At 42.0% G+C, this 17,856-nt stretch overlaps 1 protein-coding gene across 1 annotated transcript in view; it reads left to right on the top strand.

Moving 5' to 3' along the window:
* The first annotated feature begins 287 nt into the window (after nt 1–287).
* The window catches only part of PML (PML nuclear body scaffold), a 44,722-nt gene continuing 27,153 nt past the window's right edge, over nt 288–17,856 (top strand). Inside the window, 2 exon segments of the mRNA XM_022579998.3 lie at nt 288–505; nt 2,239–2,705. Of these exon segments, the coding sequence (XP_022435706.2) occupies nt 377–505; nt 2,239–2,705 (596 nt within the window). The 5' untranslated portion in view covers nt 288–376.

Genomic DNA, 17,856 nt, shown 5'->3' with positions numbered 1-17,856 from the left:
TGGCTCACCTCTGCGTCTCCGGCTCCCAGTTGAGGGCTGGCACAAAGCTGTGCCAGTGTGAGATGAATGAATGTTTCAAAACCGAGGGCGGGGGCTGCCTCCTTCCTGGTCAGCTCTGACACTGTCCAGCTGTGCGGCTACTCCTCTCCTCCCTCTCCCTCCTCCCTGCTCGAGGCGAGTCTTCAGAACCCACAGTCGACTTCTCCGCCCCTAGAACCGCCCACAGCTAGTGTCTCACTTCCTCTCGGGAGGCGGACGCTTGGGGGCCCCTCCCCTTTCGGACGCTTCGGGAGCTCAGACGTCAGGCGCAAGCCTCTGGTTCAGCTTCTCCCGCCCTTCAGCATCAAAACCGAGAATCGAAACTGCACTGGATTCCATGCAGCAGGAGGCTAAACCCGCCGGATCTCCGGGGCCCCAGCAGGACCCCGCACTGCCCCACGCCCCCACCATGCCTCTCCCGGAGTCCCTCTCCGAAGGCCACGAGCCCAGCCACAGCCCCACAGAGGTACTAGTACTGCGTTTGGGGAGATGGGGTTCAGGCTTTGTTGATTTTGGTTGGGGGAGATGTGGGGAGGGACAGGGGAACTTGGCCAAGCACCTTAAAGAGTGACATAAAGAAGGAAGACCAGGCATGAGGTCCTGACCTTCTCGGTTTGGGGTAGCGGTCACGGAAAGTAGAAAATGGGACGAGGATAAGTTAGTGGGGGGGGGCCTCTCTGGGCTGCGATTCTCCACGAGCAGAGGGGTAAGATGCTGAGGGTCAGTGACACCCCGGACCGGGCTCTTCCGCCCCCACGCCTCTTATCCCCTGCCTCAGACGTCCCCTGCCTCAGACGAAGGACCACCTGTTAGGGAGAGTAGTAGCCATATTGCACTGGCCTGGGAACCCCCAACATGTCCCAGGTGTGGAAAAACAAGAACCCTAGTTCCCAGATCAGAAAGTGGGAGAGAGGTGTCTTGCCTTGGCTAAGGCCTCAGAGTTCCCGTGGTCTCACCTTTAGGAAGCTTCTTGGATCCTTTTCTTGGAGCACCCTGCTCCCCTAACCCCCATCCCCAAGGGGTTTATTAGGGGTTTATTAGTCTTCTCCTGCACAAACTCCCTAGCCACCCCCGACCCCCAAAGGAACTACTTAGATCAGTTGCTCTATGTTCTTCCAGGCCCTTTTTACTGTCCTTCATGAAAGTACAAATAACACCATATTGCAGTAACTTTCATTATTTGCATTTACACCTGAGAATAATATTAACAATACTAGTTAAGATTTATGAATATTTCTCATGGGCCAGGTACCGTATTAAGCACTTTTTTGGTGGTAAAATGTTATCAAATGTATATATTATGTATGTTTTCTCCATTTCTAAGTGTACACAATTCAGTGGCATTAAAGACGTTCACAATGTTGTGTAGCCCTCACCGCTGTCTATTTACAGAATTTTTTTATCCAAACAAAGTCTGTACCCTTTAAGCAATAGCTCCTCATTCCCCTCTTCCCCCAGTGGCTGGTAACCTCTAATCTACTTTCTCTGTGAATTTGCCTAGTCTAGATATTTCCTATAAGTGGATCCCTACAATATTTGCCCCTTTGTCTCTGCGTGATCTTACTTAGCATAATGTCTTCAAGGTTCATTCATGTTGTAGCATGTGTCAGAATATCCTTTTTAAGGCTGAATGATATTCCATTGTGTGTATATACCACATTTTGTTTATCCATTCATCTGTTGATGGACACTGGGGTCGTTTCCACCTTTTGGCTATTGTGAATAATGCTGTGTACAGAATAATGAGTGTCCAAGGATCTGGGTACTTGTTTCCAGTTCTTTTGGGTATATAGCTAGGTGTGGAATTGCTGGATCATATGGTAGTTCTATGTTTAACTTTCTGAGGAAGTATCAAAGTGTATTAAGCGCTTTATGTGCGGTTGTGTGATGTACACTTAATGAATCTCATTTTTAAACTTAAGTTCCTTGAAGGCAGGGATTTGTCCTATACATCCTTTTATCTCAGGGCCTAGTACTGTGTCTTAGGAGAAGTAGATGCTCAGTAAATTGTGGAGTGAGAGTGGGAAGGCCTGAGTAAGTGGAGGATTGGGGTACTGATAAGCCTGGGTTTTGCATCATCCAATGACAGCCTGGTATGGCATAGGAAGTCCCACTCTGAGCCTCCAGCCATAGGGGCGGGTGTCCATTGGGTGGGGACTCCTGGGACTTCAGATCTCACCTCCCTCTCTGATCCCCCAGCAAGCCACGGAGGAAGAGTTCCAGTTCTTGCACTGCCAGGGCTGCCGGGCAGAAGCCAAGTGCCCCAAGCTGCTGCCTTGTCTGCACACGCTGTGTTCAGGATGCCTGGAGGAGCCAGGCAGGCAGTGCCCCATCTGCCAGGCGCCCTGGCCCCCAGGCCCTGATGCGCAGGCCTTGGACAACGTCTTCTTCGAAAGCTTGCAGCGGCGCCTGCATGTGTACCGGCAAATCGTGGACGCGCAGGCTCTTTGCACCCGCTGCAAAGAGCCGGCCGACTACTGGTGCTTCGAGTGCGAGCAGCTCCTCTGTGCCAAGTGCATCGAGGCGCACCAGTGGTTCCTCAAGCACGAGGCCCGGCCACTGGCGGAACTCCGCAGCCAGTCGGCGCGGGAGTTTCTGGATGGCACGCGCAAGTCCAACAACATCTTCTGTTCCAACCCTAACCACCGCGACCCTATGCTGACCAGGTAAGCAGGCCTGCCCAGGGTGGGATAAAGCTTCTAAGAGCGAGGTAGAGGCTGCGGGGAGCAGAGATCCAAAGTCTCACAGCCGGGAACGTGGGTCAAGGAGCTTCTAACGTCTTGCAACTCAAAATAAGGTCCACAGACCAGCAGCATCGATAGCGATGACCGCAATTTATGCTGTCCCGTGCGAATGGATGGATAGCAGTAGTTTCCAATTTCCCCTTATAAGAAATAATGCTGCAGAAACATCTTTTCACCCATATCCAGTCATTTCTTCAGGATAAATTTTTAGAAATGCCATTTCTAGGTGAAGGGTTATGAAAGTTTTACATTTCGATACATGTTGCCAAACTGCCCTTTAGAAAGTCTTATAGTGGAATTTTCCAGAAGCATTGCCATGGAGTCTCAGTATAGCTGGATTCTAGGATGAGATGTGGGTAGTTAGTTTCTGTCTGAAAAGTCAAAACCGGAACAATGCACTTCCTGGGAGTGTCTGTATGAGAAAAAAAAATGTCATGTCCAATATTAATGATTTTTACTAAACAGCACAGGATTTTAATTCAGGATTTTTTGGATAGATAATACATTTATGTGGTGCAAACAATTACAAACAAAATTTATAGAGAGAACAAAGTCTCCATTCCACTCTGTCCCCCATCTGCCTAACACCCACCACTTCTCCCTCCCCCATCCGCGTTTAACCATGGTTACCAGTTTTGAATGTTTCCAGAGTTTGTGAATATACACACAGGTAGGAGTATATAGTCTTACAGGTCTTATTTTTCCCCCTTTAAGCAAAAAGGTAGCATACCTACGTGAACTTTTAATCCTCCCTCGCCCTGCATAGATAGCTTGTATAAGATTCTTGGGGATCTGCTTGCAAAGTGAAAGTATTCTTTGCCCGTTGGGGGCACACTCAGACAGAGCTCCATTCCTGCTAAACTGACTGTGGCTTGCTTACTTCCTGCTTGGAGATTTACCACCTGTACTACCAGATTCCTCCACAGCCGATACTATTGTTTGAATTTGGATTTCTTTGTTTATTGTTAAGGTTGAGGTCCAGTGGCTTTTCATATGTTTTTTGGCCATTGAGCTTCTTCATTTGTAAATTGCCTCCTGAGGTCCTTTGCTTGTTTGTTTGTTTACTTTTAGGAATTAGTCTTTAATTGTAAGAGCTTGTTATAGTGCAGATATTTTTCCTGTGTTGACCTTGGTCATTCATTCAATATGAGGTGTTGTGTTTTAAGTTTTTAGTGCTATGTAGTCCAATCCCTCAATCTCTTCCTTTATGGTATCTGGCTTTGATCATCCTAGGAAAGATTTTTCCTATGCCAATGTTGAAAGTATTTACTTATACTCTATTTTAATAATTTGTTTTTATAGTAAAAATTTTCATTCCCATGGAATTTATTTTTGTGTGTGGTATAAGGTAAGAACCCTTGCTTTGCATTTCTCTCCAAATGGAAAGCCAGTTCTCTCAACAACTTTTATTGAATAATTCACTCTTTTTGTTTGTTTTTTCCCATTTTTTAAAATCGAAGTGTAGTTGATGTACAATATTTTGTTACAGGTGTATAATATAGTTATTCACAATTTTTAAAGGTTATACTTCATTTATAGTTATTATAAAATATTGGCTATATTCCCCATGTTGTACAATATATCCTTGTAGCTTATGAATACTCCACTCTTGCTTTGATCTGAAATGCCCTTTTAATCTTGTACTAAATGTCCATGTAGTCATGAATATGTTTGTAAATCTCTGTTCTGCACCAAACTATTCTTATGCTAATCCTTACTACTGTAAGGAGTTCTGTAGCTTTTTATTTGATAGGGTGAATTCCCATTCTTTTTCAAAAATAATTTTACTTTGATAATTTGTACAGTTGCTTTTGCTCTTACAATTCATGCAGTTTCAGAAGTTACATATTCATTGAGATTTTGACAGAGATGACATTAAATCTTGGAAGAATTGTCCTCATCTCTGGTTATATCTTTGGGTTTTATAGTTTTATTCACAAACATCTTGAACTTTTAAATTATAGTTAACTTTATAATATGTAATAATATTATGAATGGAATCTTTTTCCATTATAATTTCTAACTGGTTATCATTAACATTCACTAATGCTATTAATTTATGTATATTTATATTACATCTAGCCATCTCATTGGGCTCTTTTATTCTTGTAAGATTTTCAGTTGATGTTTTGGATTTTCTAGGTAAACAGTCATATCACCTACAAATAATGAAACTTTTTTCTTTCCAGTATTTATACATATTACCTCTTTGTAGCTTTGTTTCATTGGATTGGCCAGAACTGCCAGGACAGTATTGAATAATGTGAAGCAGTGGTTAGAAAAGGCAACTTTGTCTTGTACCTATCTTTCATGAGAAAGTTTCTTATTTAGTATGATGCTTATTATTGATTTCCTTAGGTGACTTTTAAAAATCACATTAAGAAAGTTGCCTCCCACTTCTAGTTTTCTTAGAGTTTTGTTGTTGCTGTTATTTTGTTTTATTTTTAACTCAGGAATAGGTGTTCTTTTGGACTCTGAAGATGTCCTTTCACCTTTCAGTATGATGAATTATATCAATAGGTTTCTTTATGTTGAACCATTCTTTAAGTCCTGGGAGGAAAAAGTCTATTTGGTCATGATATACTATTATTTTAATTTCTAGCTAGATTCCATTTAGTACTGTTCAGCCTATTATTTAGGCTATTATCTATTTTTATAAATGTGATCAAATTTTATGAATATGTATGATTTCCTTGGCAAGTTTTCTTATTCATTTGATAAGACAACTCTTTCAATGAGTTTGCAAGCTTTTTTGAACGTGATGATATGTATAAATTACTTAGCATAGTGCCTGGCACCTATTAAATACTCAATAAATGTTAAAATGCTACTCTGAGAATTTCTCTGCTGTAGACTAGTTTAAAGAACATAGCAATTCAAGCTTATAGAAGTTTCTTGAAAAACTATCTGATACAGGTACCTTTTTTGAAGAGTAGGGTTTTTTCCCCTTTTTTTTTGGATCTTGAATCAGATTGTTTGGAATGTTTTCTAGTTCATCCTGAGTTATCTTTTATAATTTAAAAATCTCCTCTATACCTGTAATTGTGCCCCCTTTCTTATTTCTAATGTTGTATATTTGTGGTTATTTTAGTGATCTTTTCAAAGCACTAGCTTTTTGGTCTTTCCTTTTATGGCTTACTGATATTAATGTTTTCCTTTTTTCTAATTAATCATTTTGTTTTTATCATCATTATTTTCTCTCTTCTACTTGTCTCTCATTATTCATCATCTAACTGAACATTTAATTCATTTATTTGTTATCCTTATTGTTTAATACATTCTCCTGTGAGTATGACATTGGCTGCATCCCATAACTTTGATGTAGCGTAATCATAGTAAGTCATTTCTCAAATATCTATACTTTCAGTCTTTTCTCTTCTTAAACATTTTTTCTTTGATAGAAGAGTTTGGGGGAGGGAGTTTTCTAAAATTTTCAAGTGGCTTGTGATGTTTGATTTAAATATTTGATGTTAATTTCTACAGTATGGTCACCTAGTATTTGAGTTATATCTGGGACTATACTGATGTTTTCTTTGGGGCCTTGGACCATATTCTGTGGACTAGCATATTCCTAGGATTTTTTTTAAATGTGTATTCTTTGTAGAGATATATCATATATATCTCTCCCCTTTCTATTCTGGTTTAAGTTTTTAACAAACATATTAGAACGCGTGCTCGCGCATGTGTGTGTGTGTGTGTGTCTGTATCTCTCACCATCAAGAGTAGATTACAACTGTTCTTCCAGATAAGATAAAACTTTTAGCATACTTTTTGTTCTCCCCTCTTTCTCTTCCCACATTCAGATATAATTGAAATAACATGAAATTTTAGTTCTAGATATTACCAAATTTTGTCTTTTCTATTCTAAGCATCCTTTTTTGACAGTTATTAAGTGTCATCGTCACATTATAACCCACTTGGTATCTATAATCTTAGATTTTAATTAGTTTCATTGCTCACAGTAATTTTTTCTATAACATATCTTCCTCTTCAATTATTTAATGTTATTAATTTCCCGTTTGGCTGGAATACTTCAAGTAATTTTTTTTGGTTGCTTTTCAGAGTTTACTTTCTGGAATCTTGATTGTCTTAACTTGCATGTCCTTCATTTGCTGTCACATTTATTTTTTAATTTATTTTTTATTTTTATTTTTGGCCATGCCACGCAGCTTGTGGGATTTTAGTTCCCTGACTAGGGATCAAACCTGGACCCTCAGCAGTGAGAGCGTGGAGTCCTAACCACTGGACCGCCAGGGAGTTCTCTGCTGTCACATTTAAAGGAAAGTTTAGCTAGGTGTAAAAATTCTGAGGTCACAATCACAAATCTTTCATCTTGGAGCATATACACATTGCTTCATAAATTTGTGGCCTCCAGTGCTGCAGATGAGAAATTTAATTATTATCTAATTATTTTGCCCCGTGGGTAATCTGTTTTTGTTTGCTAAGGATGTTTATATAATTTTTCTTTATTCTTGCAAATGATTGATCAAGCTATAGGTCTTTTCTTTTTTCAGTAATCCTCTCTGACATTGTTGAACTGAAAATTCAAGTCTTTCTTCAGCTCAAAGAAATTATCTTCTACTTTTTTGTATATTGATTTCTGTTCATTTGCTTATTTTTTCTTTTTATAACTATTGTTTTTGTGTGTGTGTGGCTTTTTTTAAATGAACTTTTTATTGGAGTGTAGTTGATTTACAATGTTGTGTTAGTTTCTGCTGTACAGCAAAGTGAATCAGTTATACATATACATATATCCACTCTTTTTTAGATTCTTTTCCCATACAGGTCATTACAGAGTATTGAGTAGAGTTCCCTGTGCTATACAGGAGGTCCTTATTAGTTATCTGTTTTACATATTGTACTGTGTATATGTCAATCCCAATCTCCCTATTTATCCCTCCTCCCCCACTTTCCCCTGTAACCCTTCCCCCACTTTCCCCCATAACCCTTAAGTTTGTGTTTTACATCTGTGACTCTGTTTCTACTTTGTAAATAAGTTCATTTGTATCATTTTTTTAGATTCCACATATAAGTGAGATCATATGATACTTATCTTTCTCTGCCTGACTTATTTCACTCAGTATGACAGTCTCTAGGTCCATCCATGGTGCTGCAACAATTGCAATCATGTTTTTTTAATTGCCAAACAAGGTCAGTGTTCTCAGGATGCTTTTTCTTGTCAGCCTGTTCTTGTTTTCTCAGTGTATGTTCTTAAATCTCCCTGAAAAACAAACTTATAATTTTTAGAAGGTTTATGTTTACTATATTACCCTTTTTTTCAGTGTGAGCCAGGGATCAGTTTGGTCCCCATTTTGCCTGCTGATTCTCTTTATAGGTCCTGTAGTTCTGTGTTGTCTGCTCACATGTAAATGTGGACATCTAGACTGCACAGTCTTAGTAGCTGATAGGGGCTGGCAGCAACTGTATAAACCACAGTTTACATCTCCTACCCTGCAGTGAGGATGGGGCCTCTCCCAGAGCCCCAGCCGGTGGTAGCTTACAGAGTGCTTCACCTCTAGTGTGGGGAGTGGATTTCTCCACAGTCGGCAAGGTACAAGGGGCAAGGAGGTCCAGCCAGCAAGAGGACAGGATTCTTTTCCCTTGAGCATGGTAGATGGTTTCAAAAACCTGACAGTATTGCTTAAAAATTGTACACACACAGTCACAATTCACAGTTGTTTCACAATCTACCGGTGGTTACTGGAAAAACTCAACTTGTTTCTTCTAAACAAAACCTCAGTGTCATAAATAACCCACAACTTCCTGCAAGTTACAAGTCAGTAATAAACCGTTCCATCCTTTGACATTGAGCTGACTTAGGGCTCACAGTGGGGAGCAGCATCAGAAGTGGCTTTAAACTTTCAAACTCAGCCTGGGAGTGTCCTCCCTGGGGCCATTGGCATTTGATCACCACACCTGTGGAGTCCATTCTTTCAGCCCACATTCCTACTATGTAGCAAGCCCTCTGCTAGGTGCTAGGGTATAAATACAAACAGATACAGCCCTGGCCCTCTGAGGTCACAGTCTGGTGGAGGAACCAGATCTGCAGTTAACAATCAAGGCTGCAAAGTGCTTCAAGGAAGCCTGCTCACCATCGTTACTCTGTGCTAATAGTAGCCCTTAGGACAGTGTGATAAGACACCATCCTCTCCCTCATATTTTCCCTTGCCAGACGGCTGACATCCCATGTGTGTTCAGTTATGCACTCTGGTACTTTGACTGAACTGGGCAAGTTTAGGAGCAAGGAGACCAGGATTTTTTTTCTTTGGCTGCATGCTTATTTACATTTTACCCTATTCCGTAAAGAATTTGAGATTTACCACCTTACTGTTGGATATATGACCCAAGCGGCACTGAAGCAAAGAATCTGGACCTGGGGAAAGGGAGCCACATTAGGAGGCTGAGCCATGGTGCAGGTGGGGGTGAGGCCTGCAAGAATGCAGAGGTGGCAGCATGGGGAGAAGGCCAGAGTGTCACACGGCCATGGCCTGCCTGACCTGGAGGTCAAGGTGGCTGCCAGCCTTTTCATCACATGTGCTGGGGAACGCTCGGGAGTGCCTTGCAGCCAAGGGTAATGGGGGTTTAGGACTATTGATGGAGCTGAGACCCATGTTGGGGTGTCAGATCCCAAAGCTTGGCTGGATGGGGTAGGGGAATTAATCCAGGACCATCAAAACTTGTAGCGGGAAGAGCTTTAGTTACAGTTGAGTGGGGAAAATGAAAGACCTGTTATTCAAGTTTGAGACGTATGATGAGATCATAAACTGGGAAAAGAGATCCCAAGACCAGAAGTTGGAATGATTGGCAACAGGTGGGGAGAGGCATCCTGGGCAGCCCAGGGGAGGGTTCAGGGCAGAGGTGGACATCACGCAGTGGTGGCAGGAACCAGAGTGCAGGGGACAGGCTTGAAACCAGCCTTGAGTGACGCTTCCCGATCCCTTGGTACCTGGGCAGCGCCTTTCAATAGGAAACTGAAACCTTTTCCAATATGGTCAGAGAATGGGCTCTTCTGGTTGGATCTGACCTCTTCTTAACACAATAAAGCACTTTCCTGTCTTTTGAGATGTTTTTTCCTGTGCTATTACCTTACTTCCCAGACCCTCCTATAAGATTATTGAGGAAGAGAGAATTGTTGCAAGAGGCCCAAACATTAATGGGAGCTCATCCCCAAACAGGAGATCTTGTCTGAGCCAGGGCCAGGACAGGACGCAGGATTTCCTGACTGCGCTCTGCAGAGTCTGTCCTGGTGCTGCCGGCCTCCACATACAGGTAGTTTTCAACTAACAACCTGGCCGAGTTGCAAAAAAAAGGATTCTACAAGTTACTTGTTTCAAGCTCAGAGTGTATCTTCCCTTACAATTAGCTTATTCAAAGGAAGCATGCTATTTAAGCAATGTTAAATTTAATTTTCCTTGACTTTGATGAAAGAAAAAGATACTAAAGTAAAGTTAGACTCGCTAAACTTCAAAGAAATATTTCTTCATCCTAAAACATTTCCTAAAAGACCTCTCTAAGATTAAGCAAAAAAATGACTAAGGCATCAAGAGGCTGGAGTCATTATAGTTTGTTTTTAATGAAATGAATCCATTTTAGACAGTAACAAAGTCTTTGCCGTGAAATATCAGGATGGTCCACTCCCATGTTTGTAGTCTTGGTTCCATGTCACAATGGCTCTAATGCACAGCACTGGTCCTTTCACTTTAACACCACTTTTCATGGATTCTTTGTTTTGATTCAGCTCTTGGTTGGACGGATGCTGTCAATTAGCAGTTTTTCTCAAGAAGGACTTCTGTGTTCTGAATTCCTAGAGTGGTGTTGAGAATGTCTGTCAGTTATGCTTGCATGATATCTTGGCTGGGTGTAATATACCTGATCACGGTCTTTCCTTTAGAGCTTTGTAGACTTTGCTGTATTATCTTACAGCATCAAACGTCTACCAGGAGAGGCCTGAGGCCAAATTTATTTGCTTTTTCTGTCTCAATGCCTAAAGATATTTTTCATTCCTTAAGTTTATCAATTTAACCAAGCTGTCTTGGTGTGGAGCGTATTGTATCAAATTATTCTGAAACCCGGCTTGCTCCTTTAGTTTAAAAATTCTGTTTATTTCAGTGAAATTTTCTTACATAACCCCTCCTCCTCTTTCTTCCTCTTCCTTTCCTTCTCATTTTCCTCTTGCTCTATTACCATTAGTATTACAGTTTTTAATTTCTGATTTTATTTTTTTTCTTATTAGTAATCTTAAGAGTATTACCACAGTTTGGGGGAAACTTAAATATTTAGTGAGTATTGAATGAGTAACAAAGATCAGAACCACAGTATACTCTCAGAGCTACATAAAATCATTTTATACCTATTTTAATAAAAGTACTTCTGGAGAATATCAATATTGTTTGTGTCACATAAGGACACAAACTTGTTTCCTATGTCACCAGATTCTATTAACATTTAATGATTAATTTTTCTAGTCATTGAATTTTGTAACAAATGCCTGCTTTGGCTTTTTATTTTAAAATAAATTTATTTATTTAATTTCTTTATTTTTGGCTGTGTTGGGTCTTCGTTGCTGTGCGCGGGCTTTCTCTAGTTGGCGGCGAGCAGGGGCTACTCTTCGTTGCAGTGCGTGAGCTTCTCATTGCGGTGACTTCTCTTGTTGTGGAGCACGGGCTCTAGGCGCACAGGCTTGAGTAGTTGTGGCACGCGGGCTCACTAGTTGTGGCTCACGGGCTCTAGAGCACAGGCTCAGTAGTTGTGGCACATGGGCTTAGTTGCTCCACGACGTGTGGGATCTTCCTGGACCAAGGATCGAACCCGTGTCCCCTGAATTGGCAGGCAGATTCTCAGCCACTGCGCCACCAGGGAAGCCCGCTTTGGCATGTTTTACAGTTTGGATTTGTTCTGCCAAAGCTGTTAGAGTTGGGGAGGTATTTTGAGATAGGTACAACTAAATAGAAGAGCTGTCTGTTTATACCATATGTTATTTAATACAGTATTACGTTAATGTTACCTTAATATCCAATAGCATTTTTCTTATTCATGGCTTTAGTTAATTGATTGTTTCAGCTATTTCCATCTCTTTTGCCATTTTATTTATTGAAATTAGGTTGGATTTAAATGAAATAGCTTAATCAGATTAATAAGTAACCACTGTATGTAAACTTTGCCTTGTCCTCTTGCAACATTTACTGGCATGTAAATCCAAATTGTGTTCTTGTTCACTAACATCCAATACTATATAATTATAGTGCATTATTATAAAACTCAGTGAATTTGCCCAAGTGATCTTTGTTCAAAAATTGAATCGCCTTCATTAACATATTACTTATGTGTTATTTAAGATATTTCTTGCACTTGATTCTCTTCTGACTGTACTTCCAAGGGGCATCATTGCAGTCACCTCAGTGTATGGTGATAACTTTTTTTTTTTTTTTTTTTTGGCTGCTCCACGCGGCTTGTAGGATCTCAGTTCCCCGACCAGGGATCAGACCAGGGCCCTTGGCAGTGAAAGCACGGAGTCCTAACCACTGGACTGCCAGGGAATTCACAGATGATCACATTTTAGAAATACCATGTGGTGACACTGGGAAAGGTTGATTGGAGAGACCAGAGGCAAGGAGGCCTATTAGGGGACAGTGCTAAAGGAGATAAGCCATAATTGGGGCAAGAACAAAGGCAGTATCAATGGGAACTGATGTGACAGATTTAGGAACCAGAATTCTACCTTAATCATCTCTGCATTCTAGCCCCATACGTGTACCTAGCTGGTACTCAGTAATTTTTTTTAAGTAAACGAAGGTAGACCTTAACAAGACTTAATAATGAGTTATTGTTGAAGCAGTCGAAGAGGGGAGGAATCTGGAATTCCCCTTGATCTTTGGCTTGAGTGACCTTTGAACAGTAGTGCCATTCACTGCCATAGAGAGGGCAGGAGGGGCAGGGCACCCATGCAGCAGTGCACCTGCTACCTACTGAATGAGTGACGTGGCCCAGCAGAACACTGTCCAGCATGGATGTGCCAGTCTTGAAAGCAGAGACCTACATAGAAAAGAGTGGGGAAGAAAAACTACAAACTTTCTCTTCTTTCTTGGGTGTGGGACCAGCATAAGACCATAGTGTGAAATAGACAAGGCTTCCTCCTCTCCTCTTTCTTTGCTGCTTCTCTTTTTTTTTTTTTAATTTATTTTTTTACTTTTGTTTGTGTTGGGTCTTCGTTGCTGCTCGTGGGCTTTAGCTGCGGCGAGCGGGGGCTACTCTTCGTTGTGGTGCGCGGGCTTCTCACTGGTGGCTTTTCTTGTTGAGGAGCACAGGCTCTAGGTGTGCAGGCTTCAGTAGCTGCGGCGCGTGGGCTCAGTAGTTGTGGCTCGTGGTCTCTAGAGTGCAGGCTCAGTAGTTGTGGTGCACGGACTTAGTTGCTCCGCGACATGTGGGATCTTCCTGGACCAGGGCTCGAACCCGTGTCCCCTGCATTGGCAGGCGGATTCTTAACCACTGCGCCACCAGGGAAGCCCCTCTTTGCTGCTTCTCTTAACTTCTGTTATCTTCCTCTCTGAGGCGGCAGGTTTTCCTATCTCTGTCACCACCTTCTCAATTAATGAATAGTTGGAGGAGGGGAGATCAACAGGAATAATGCTTTCACTCTCTTTGAGCATCCCAGTCTCTACAATTACTCATCTCCTCTCCTGGTTTCAGAAATCTTATTTCCTCAACTGTGTCACCCTGGAGATGGCAGGAAACCAGCCTCATTAAATGCATCCATACTACTGTGTAAATGACTGACGGATCCCTTTAATTACCCTCTAGCTAATTTGAATTTCCAAAGGAGGCTACTCCTTTCCATACTCCACCAAAGTGAGAGCTCCCATCAACCCTTGTTGAGATGGGGGCAGTGAAGTGGAGAGTTTTTCCGTCACCATTCAGGCAAGCCAGGCCCTGCCCTGGAGTTTTGCTCTGGGGCCATCTCTCCTCCACTAGTCCTGTTTTCATAGGATTTTTGCTTCCTGCATTCTGAGTTACCCTGTTTCCTAGTACAGCAGAAGTGCCATGCTGCTCTGGTCCTACTGGGAAGTGTGGCTGGTCTAGGGCGGCATGTCCCTACTGGGAAGGGAACAGCGCAGAGACCACACTCAGTGGTGATGTTTCCTTACTGCCTGAGGTTGAGAGGCTCACCCACCAGCAGCAGGGCTCTCCCCTGCCACGTGTACATATGTGGTTAATGCCCCCTCTTCTTTCACAGCTCCAGAATGTCCAATGTGTATCTGGCACTGTGCTGGTCACTTCACATACACCAGCCCCTTGTCTTTGTAACAGTCTATGAGAGAGCATCCTTATGCCCATTGTATAGATGGGGAAATGAAGACTCAGAGAGAGAAAGTAATTTACTCAAGGCCTCATAGCTAGGAATTGTGGAAGAGCTCAGATTCAGGCCTAGGTCGGGCTGCCTCCAGAACCCCATATCCTGTCTGCTGTCACGTGGCCTCTGGGATGGTGGTTTAGACACAGGCAGCTTTTGGATGGGAAGACCGAGAACCCAGTAAACATGTTGGGGTTTCTACTAAAATATTAATCATGCAGTCAATTCGCTGAACAGTCATAAAGGGATAAACAAAACAATATATCACAAGGCAGAAGAGAAAGAGCTTGCTGTAATTCCTAGAGGGGATGTTCTTTTACCGTTCCCCATTGCCTCCTATTTAAAGTCCAAACTCGTTTGTTTAGAATTGATTATGGAAACTTTTGGAAAATCTCAATAAGTAAAAAGGGGGAGGGAGGAAGAGAAAGAGGTAACTACTATCAGTCTAGACGTTTTCCTTTCCTTCCTGCTGTCTCTGTAATCATCTAAAACAGAATGAACAACACTTAGCGTTACAAAGTGCGCTTTTCTTGTAATAGGAGGTCATGAACGTCTTTCCAAAAACTAGTTTTGAATTTTCATGCAGCTGCACCTGTTAATAGTATGATTTCTTCCACGTCTTCAGTGGTTATAAGGTCTTTACCGTCATGAGAGTAAATAGTCAACTATTATATCTCCATGGTGTTATTTTTCATATTTAACTCTGATTCATCAAAAATATATCTTGGTGGGGCTTCCCTGGTGGCGCAGTGGTTGAGAGTCCGCCTGCCGATGCGGGGGACGCGGGTTCGTGCCCCGGTCCGGGAAGATCCCACATGCCGCGGAGCGGCTGGGCCCCGTGAGCCATGGCCGCTGAGCCTGCGCGTCCGGAGCCTGTGCTCCGCAACGGGAGGGGCCACAACCGTGAGAAGCCCGCGTACCGCAAAAAAAACCAAAAAACAAAACAAAACAAAAAATATATCTTGGTGTAGTGTATGAAGCAAAGCTCTAACTTGATTTATTCCCCCCCCCGTAGCCAGTTTTCATGATCTAATTGTTGAAAATCCTTTAATGTCCATTAGTTTGGACATTTCTTTATTATATAAAATATTACATTCTGATAGGTGCCAGGGCCTCTTTCGGGACTATCTGGTCTGTTGTGCTGATTATTCTCTTGACTATTAGACTAGTATATACACTTTTAATAATGGTAGCTCTATAATGTTGTCAGTGGCAGAGAAAATCCCCTTCCTTACACTGATTTTTCAAACAATTTCTTCGCTGTTTGATCTGTTTACTCTACTTCATGTGAAATTTATTCTTTTTTCTTTTTTTCTTTTTTTTCATCATGTGAAATTTAGAATCAGTTGGTTAAGTTTTAAAATCTCACTCTTAATTTGGCTCACGTTGCTTTAAACCTTTATATTAACTTGAGGAAAATTAATATTATACTATTTAGTCTCTCCAGTCGGGACCTTGATACAATTTTCTGTTTTTAGACTTTCTCTCTTAGTGGGTTTTTGTCATTTACTCCATATAAGTTCTGTGTATTTCTTGCTAGGATTATGTCTAGGTATTTTTTTTTTTTTAGGTATTTTTTTTTTTTAGGTATTTTTTTTTTTAGCATTTTTAAAATTGCTGTTGTGAATGAGAACATGGAAAATTTTTCCATATGTCTTTTCATTTGCTCTGCTGGAATAGAATTAAGCTGTTTTCTTCTCTTAATTCTGGTATAATCCAGCCACTTTGCTGAGCAACTTCTTATTGATTCTGTGGTGTTTTAGTTCATTCTTTCGAGTGTTCCAGAAGCAAATAAGTGCCCTTTTGCTTTCCAGAGCTACACCTCTCTGTCTGTGTTAAGTCTGGGTCCTTGTCATGGAGCTCCTTGTGGGTAGGCGCCCACCTCACCTCTGTCTCCCCCAAAAGTGCCAAGCACACAGTGGGTGCTCAGTAAGTGTCCTTTGAATGAGGGTGAAGGAACCATAGGCCAAGGAGGTCATCCTTGGTCTTGGGTGGCAGGCCCACAATGGGTCATTCTGATTCAGGGTTTGCATCTCAGTCTTATCAGAAAGTTGGGGGCTTTGGACCCCAGGGCGTCTGATGTAGGCCCCTCAATAGAGACCTGAAGCCAATTGTCTCCTTCCATCCAGAGGGGCAGGGGTGGCTGGTTTCCCTGGGGAGACCCCATTTGGGGCAGAAGGGGCTTAAGAAGAGGACCCAGCAGAGACTGTGGTCCCCCCAGCAAGTCTTGCTCTCCCTCCAGCCAGGCCACCCTAGGGGTCCCCTTCCCAGGCCTGGAACACTCTTTCTAAAGAAGGGTCACTCACCTCGGTCTCAGCCCCTCTCCCATGGGTCCAAAGCTAGGAAAATGACAACTGGTTCTAGTTCTCCCTTTATTTCTATAGCCTATCTAATTGCCCACATCTATTAGAATTCTGTTCTTTAATTAAAAACATAGGTAATATCAATACATTCACAAGGTTCAAACGCGAGAGCAACCTAAAAGGCATACAGTGAAATGCCTCACTCCACCTCTTCCCTGCCCCATCCTGTAAATACTTTTATTAATTTGTATCCTTTCAAGGTTTCTTTATTCAAATGCAATCAAATATGAATATATTCTTATTTTTTTCCATTCTTACACAAAAAGCAGCATCCTATAATGCACTTTTGTGTTTTTTTGGCTGCGTTGGGTCTTCGTTGCTGCACGCGGGCTTTCTCTAGTTGCGACGAGCGGGGGCTACTCTTCATTGTGGTGTGCGGGCATCTCATTGCGGTGGCTTCTCTTGTTGCGGGAATGGGCTCTAGGCACACAGGCTTCAGTAGTTGTGGTGTGCGGGCTCTAGGGCGCACGGGCTTTAGTAGTTGTGGCACGCAGGCTCAGTAGTTGTGGCGCCCAGGCTCAGTTGCTCCACGGCATGTGGGATCTTCCCGGCCCAGGGATCGAATCCGTGTCCCCTGCTTTGGCAGGCAGATTCTTAACCACTGCGCCACCAGGAGAGGTCCCCTATAATACACTTCTACGCCTTGATTTTTTTACTTAAAATATACATTGTCATAATTGAACACATTATATGGTAGTCACTGTTCTAACCTTTTATATATATTAACTCATCGAATCCTCCTAATACTCCTATTATCATCCTTATTTTGCCAGAGAGATTTTTCCATATAATGAACTTTCTCAGTTTTTTTCAGCTGCATAGTACTCCATTGTACAGGTGCATTGTAATTTATGTAAGTCATTGCCTAGTGATGGGCACTTAGGTTGTTTCTATTCTTTGCTATTATGGACTGTGTTACGTTGTACAAATGTTATTTTTTATGTATGGAGATAGAGCTGCAGAAAAGATATCTAGAAGGGAGAGTGCTGGGTCAAAGGATAAATACATTTGTAATTTTGATGAATACTGCCAAATTGCCCTCTGTAGAGTTATTCATTCCTTTCATAATTGCTTAACATTTCTCATTAGTAGTGTCTAATTAGGGAGCACTAATATTTCAGGCAATTATAATCATAGTCTTTTAAAAAAACATTCATGTAGGGCTTACCTCATTTGATCCTCTCCAGCACTCCCATATGAGGTAGGAATTATCCCTATTTTACAGGTAAGAAAACTGAGGTGCAGAGAGGTTAAATGACCTGCCAAGGAAGGGCACAGAGCTGAGGTCAGATCCACATCTGCCCAGCTTTTTTCTCTGTTCCACCTGCCACTTACCACAGCCACTGGCCCTGCCTCTGGGTGA

Source organism: Delphinapterus leucas, chromosome 2 (genome assembly GCF_059928025.1).
Source record: "Delphinapterus leucas isolate spDelLeu-1000000601 "Yukka" chromosome 2, BTC_Dleu_Yukka2, whole genome shotgun sequence".
Taxonomy (NCBI): domain Eukaryota; kingdom Metazoa; phylum Chordata; class Mammalia; order Artiodactyla; family Monodontidae; genus Delphinapterus; species Delphinapterus leucas.
Note: the sequence above shows the minus strand (reverse complement) of the source record. Positions and strands in the feature narration are given on the sequence as shown.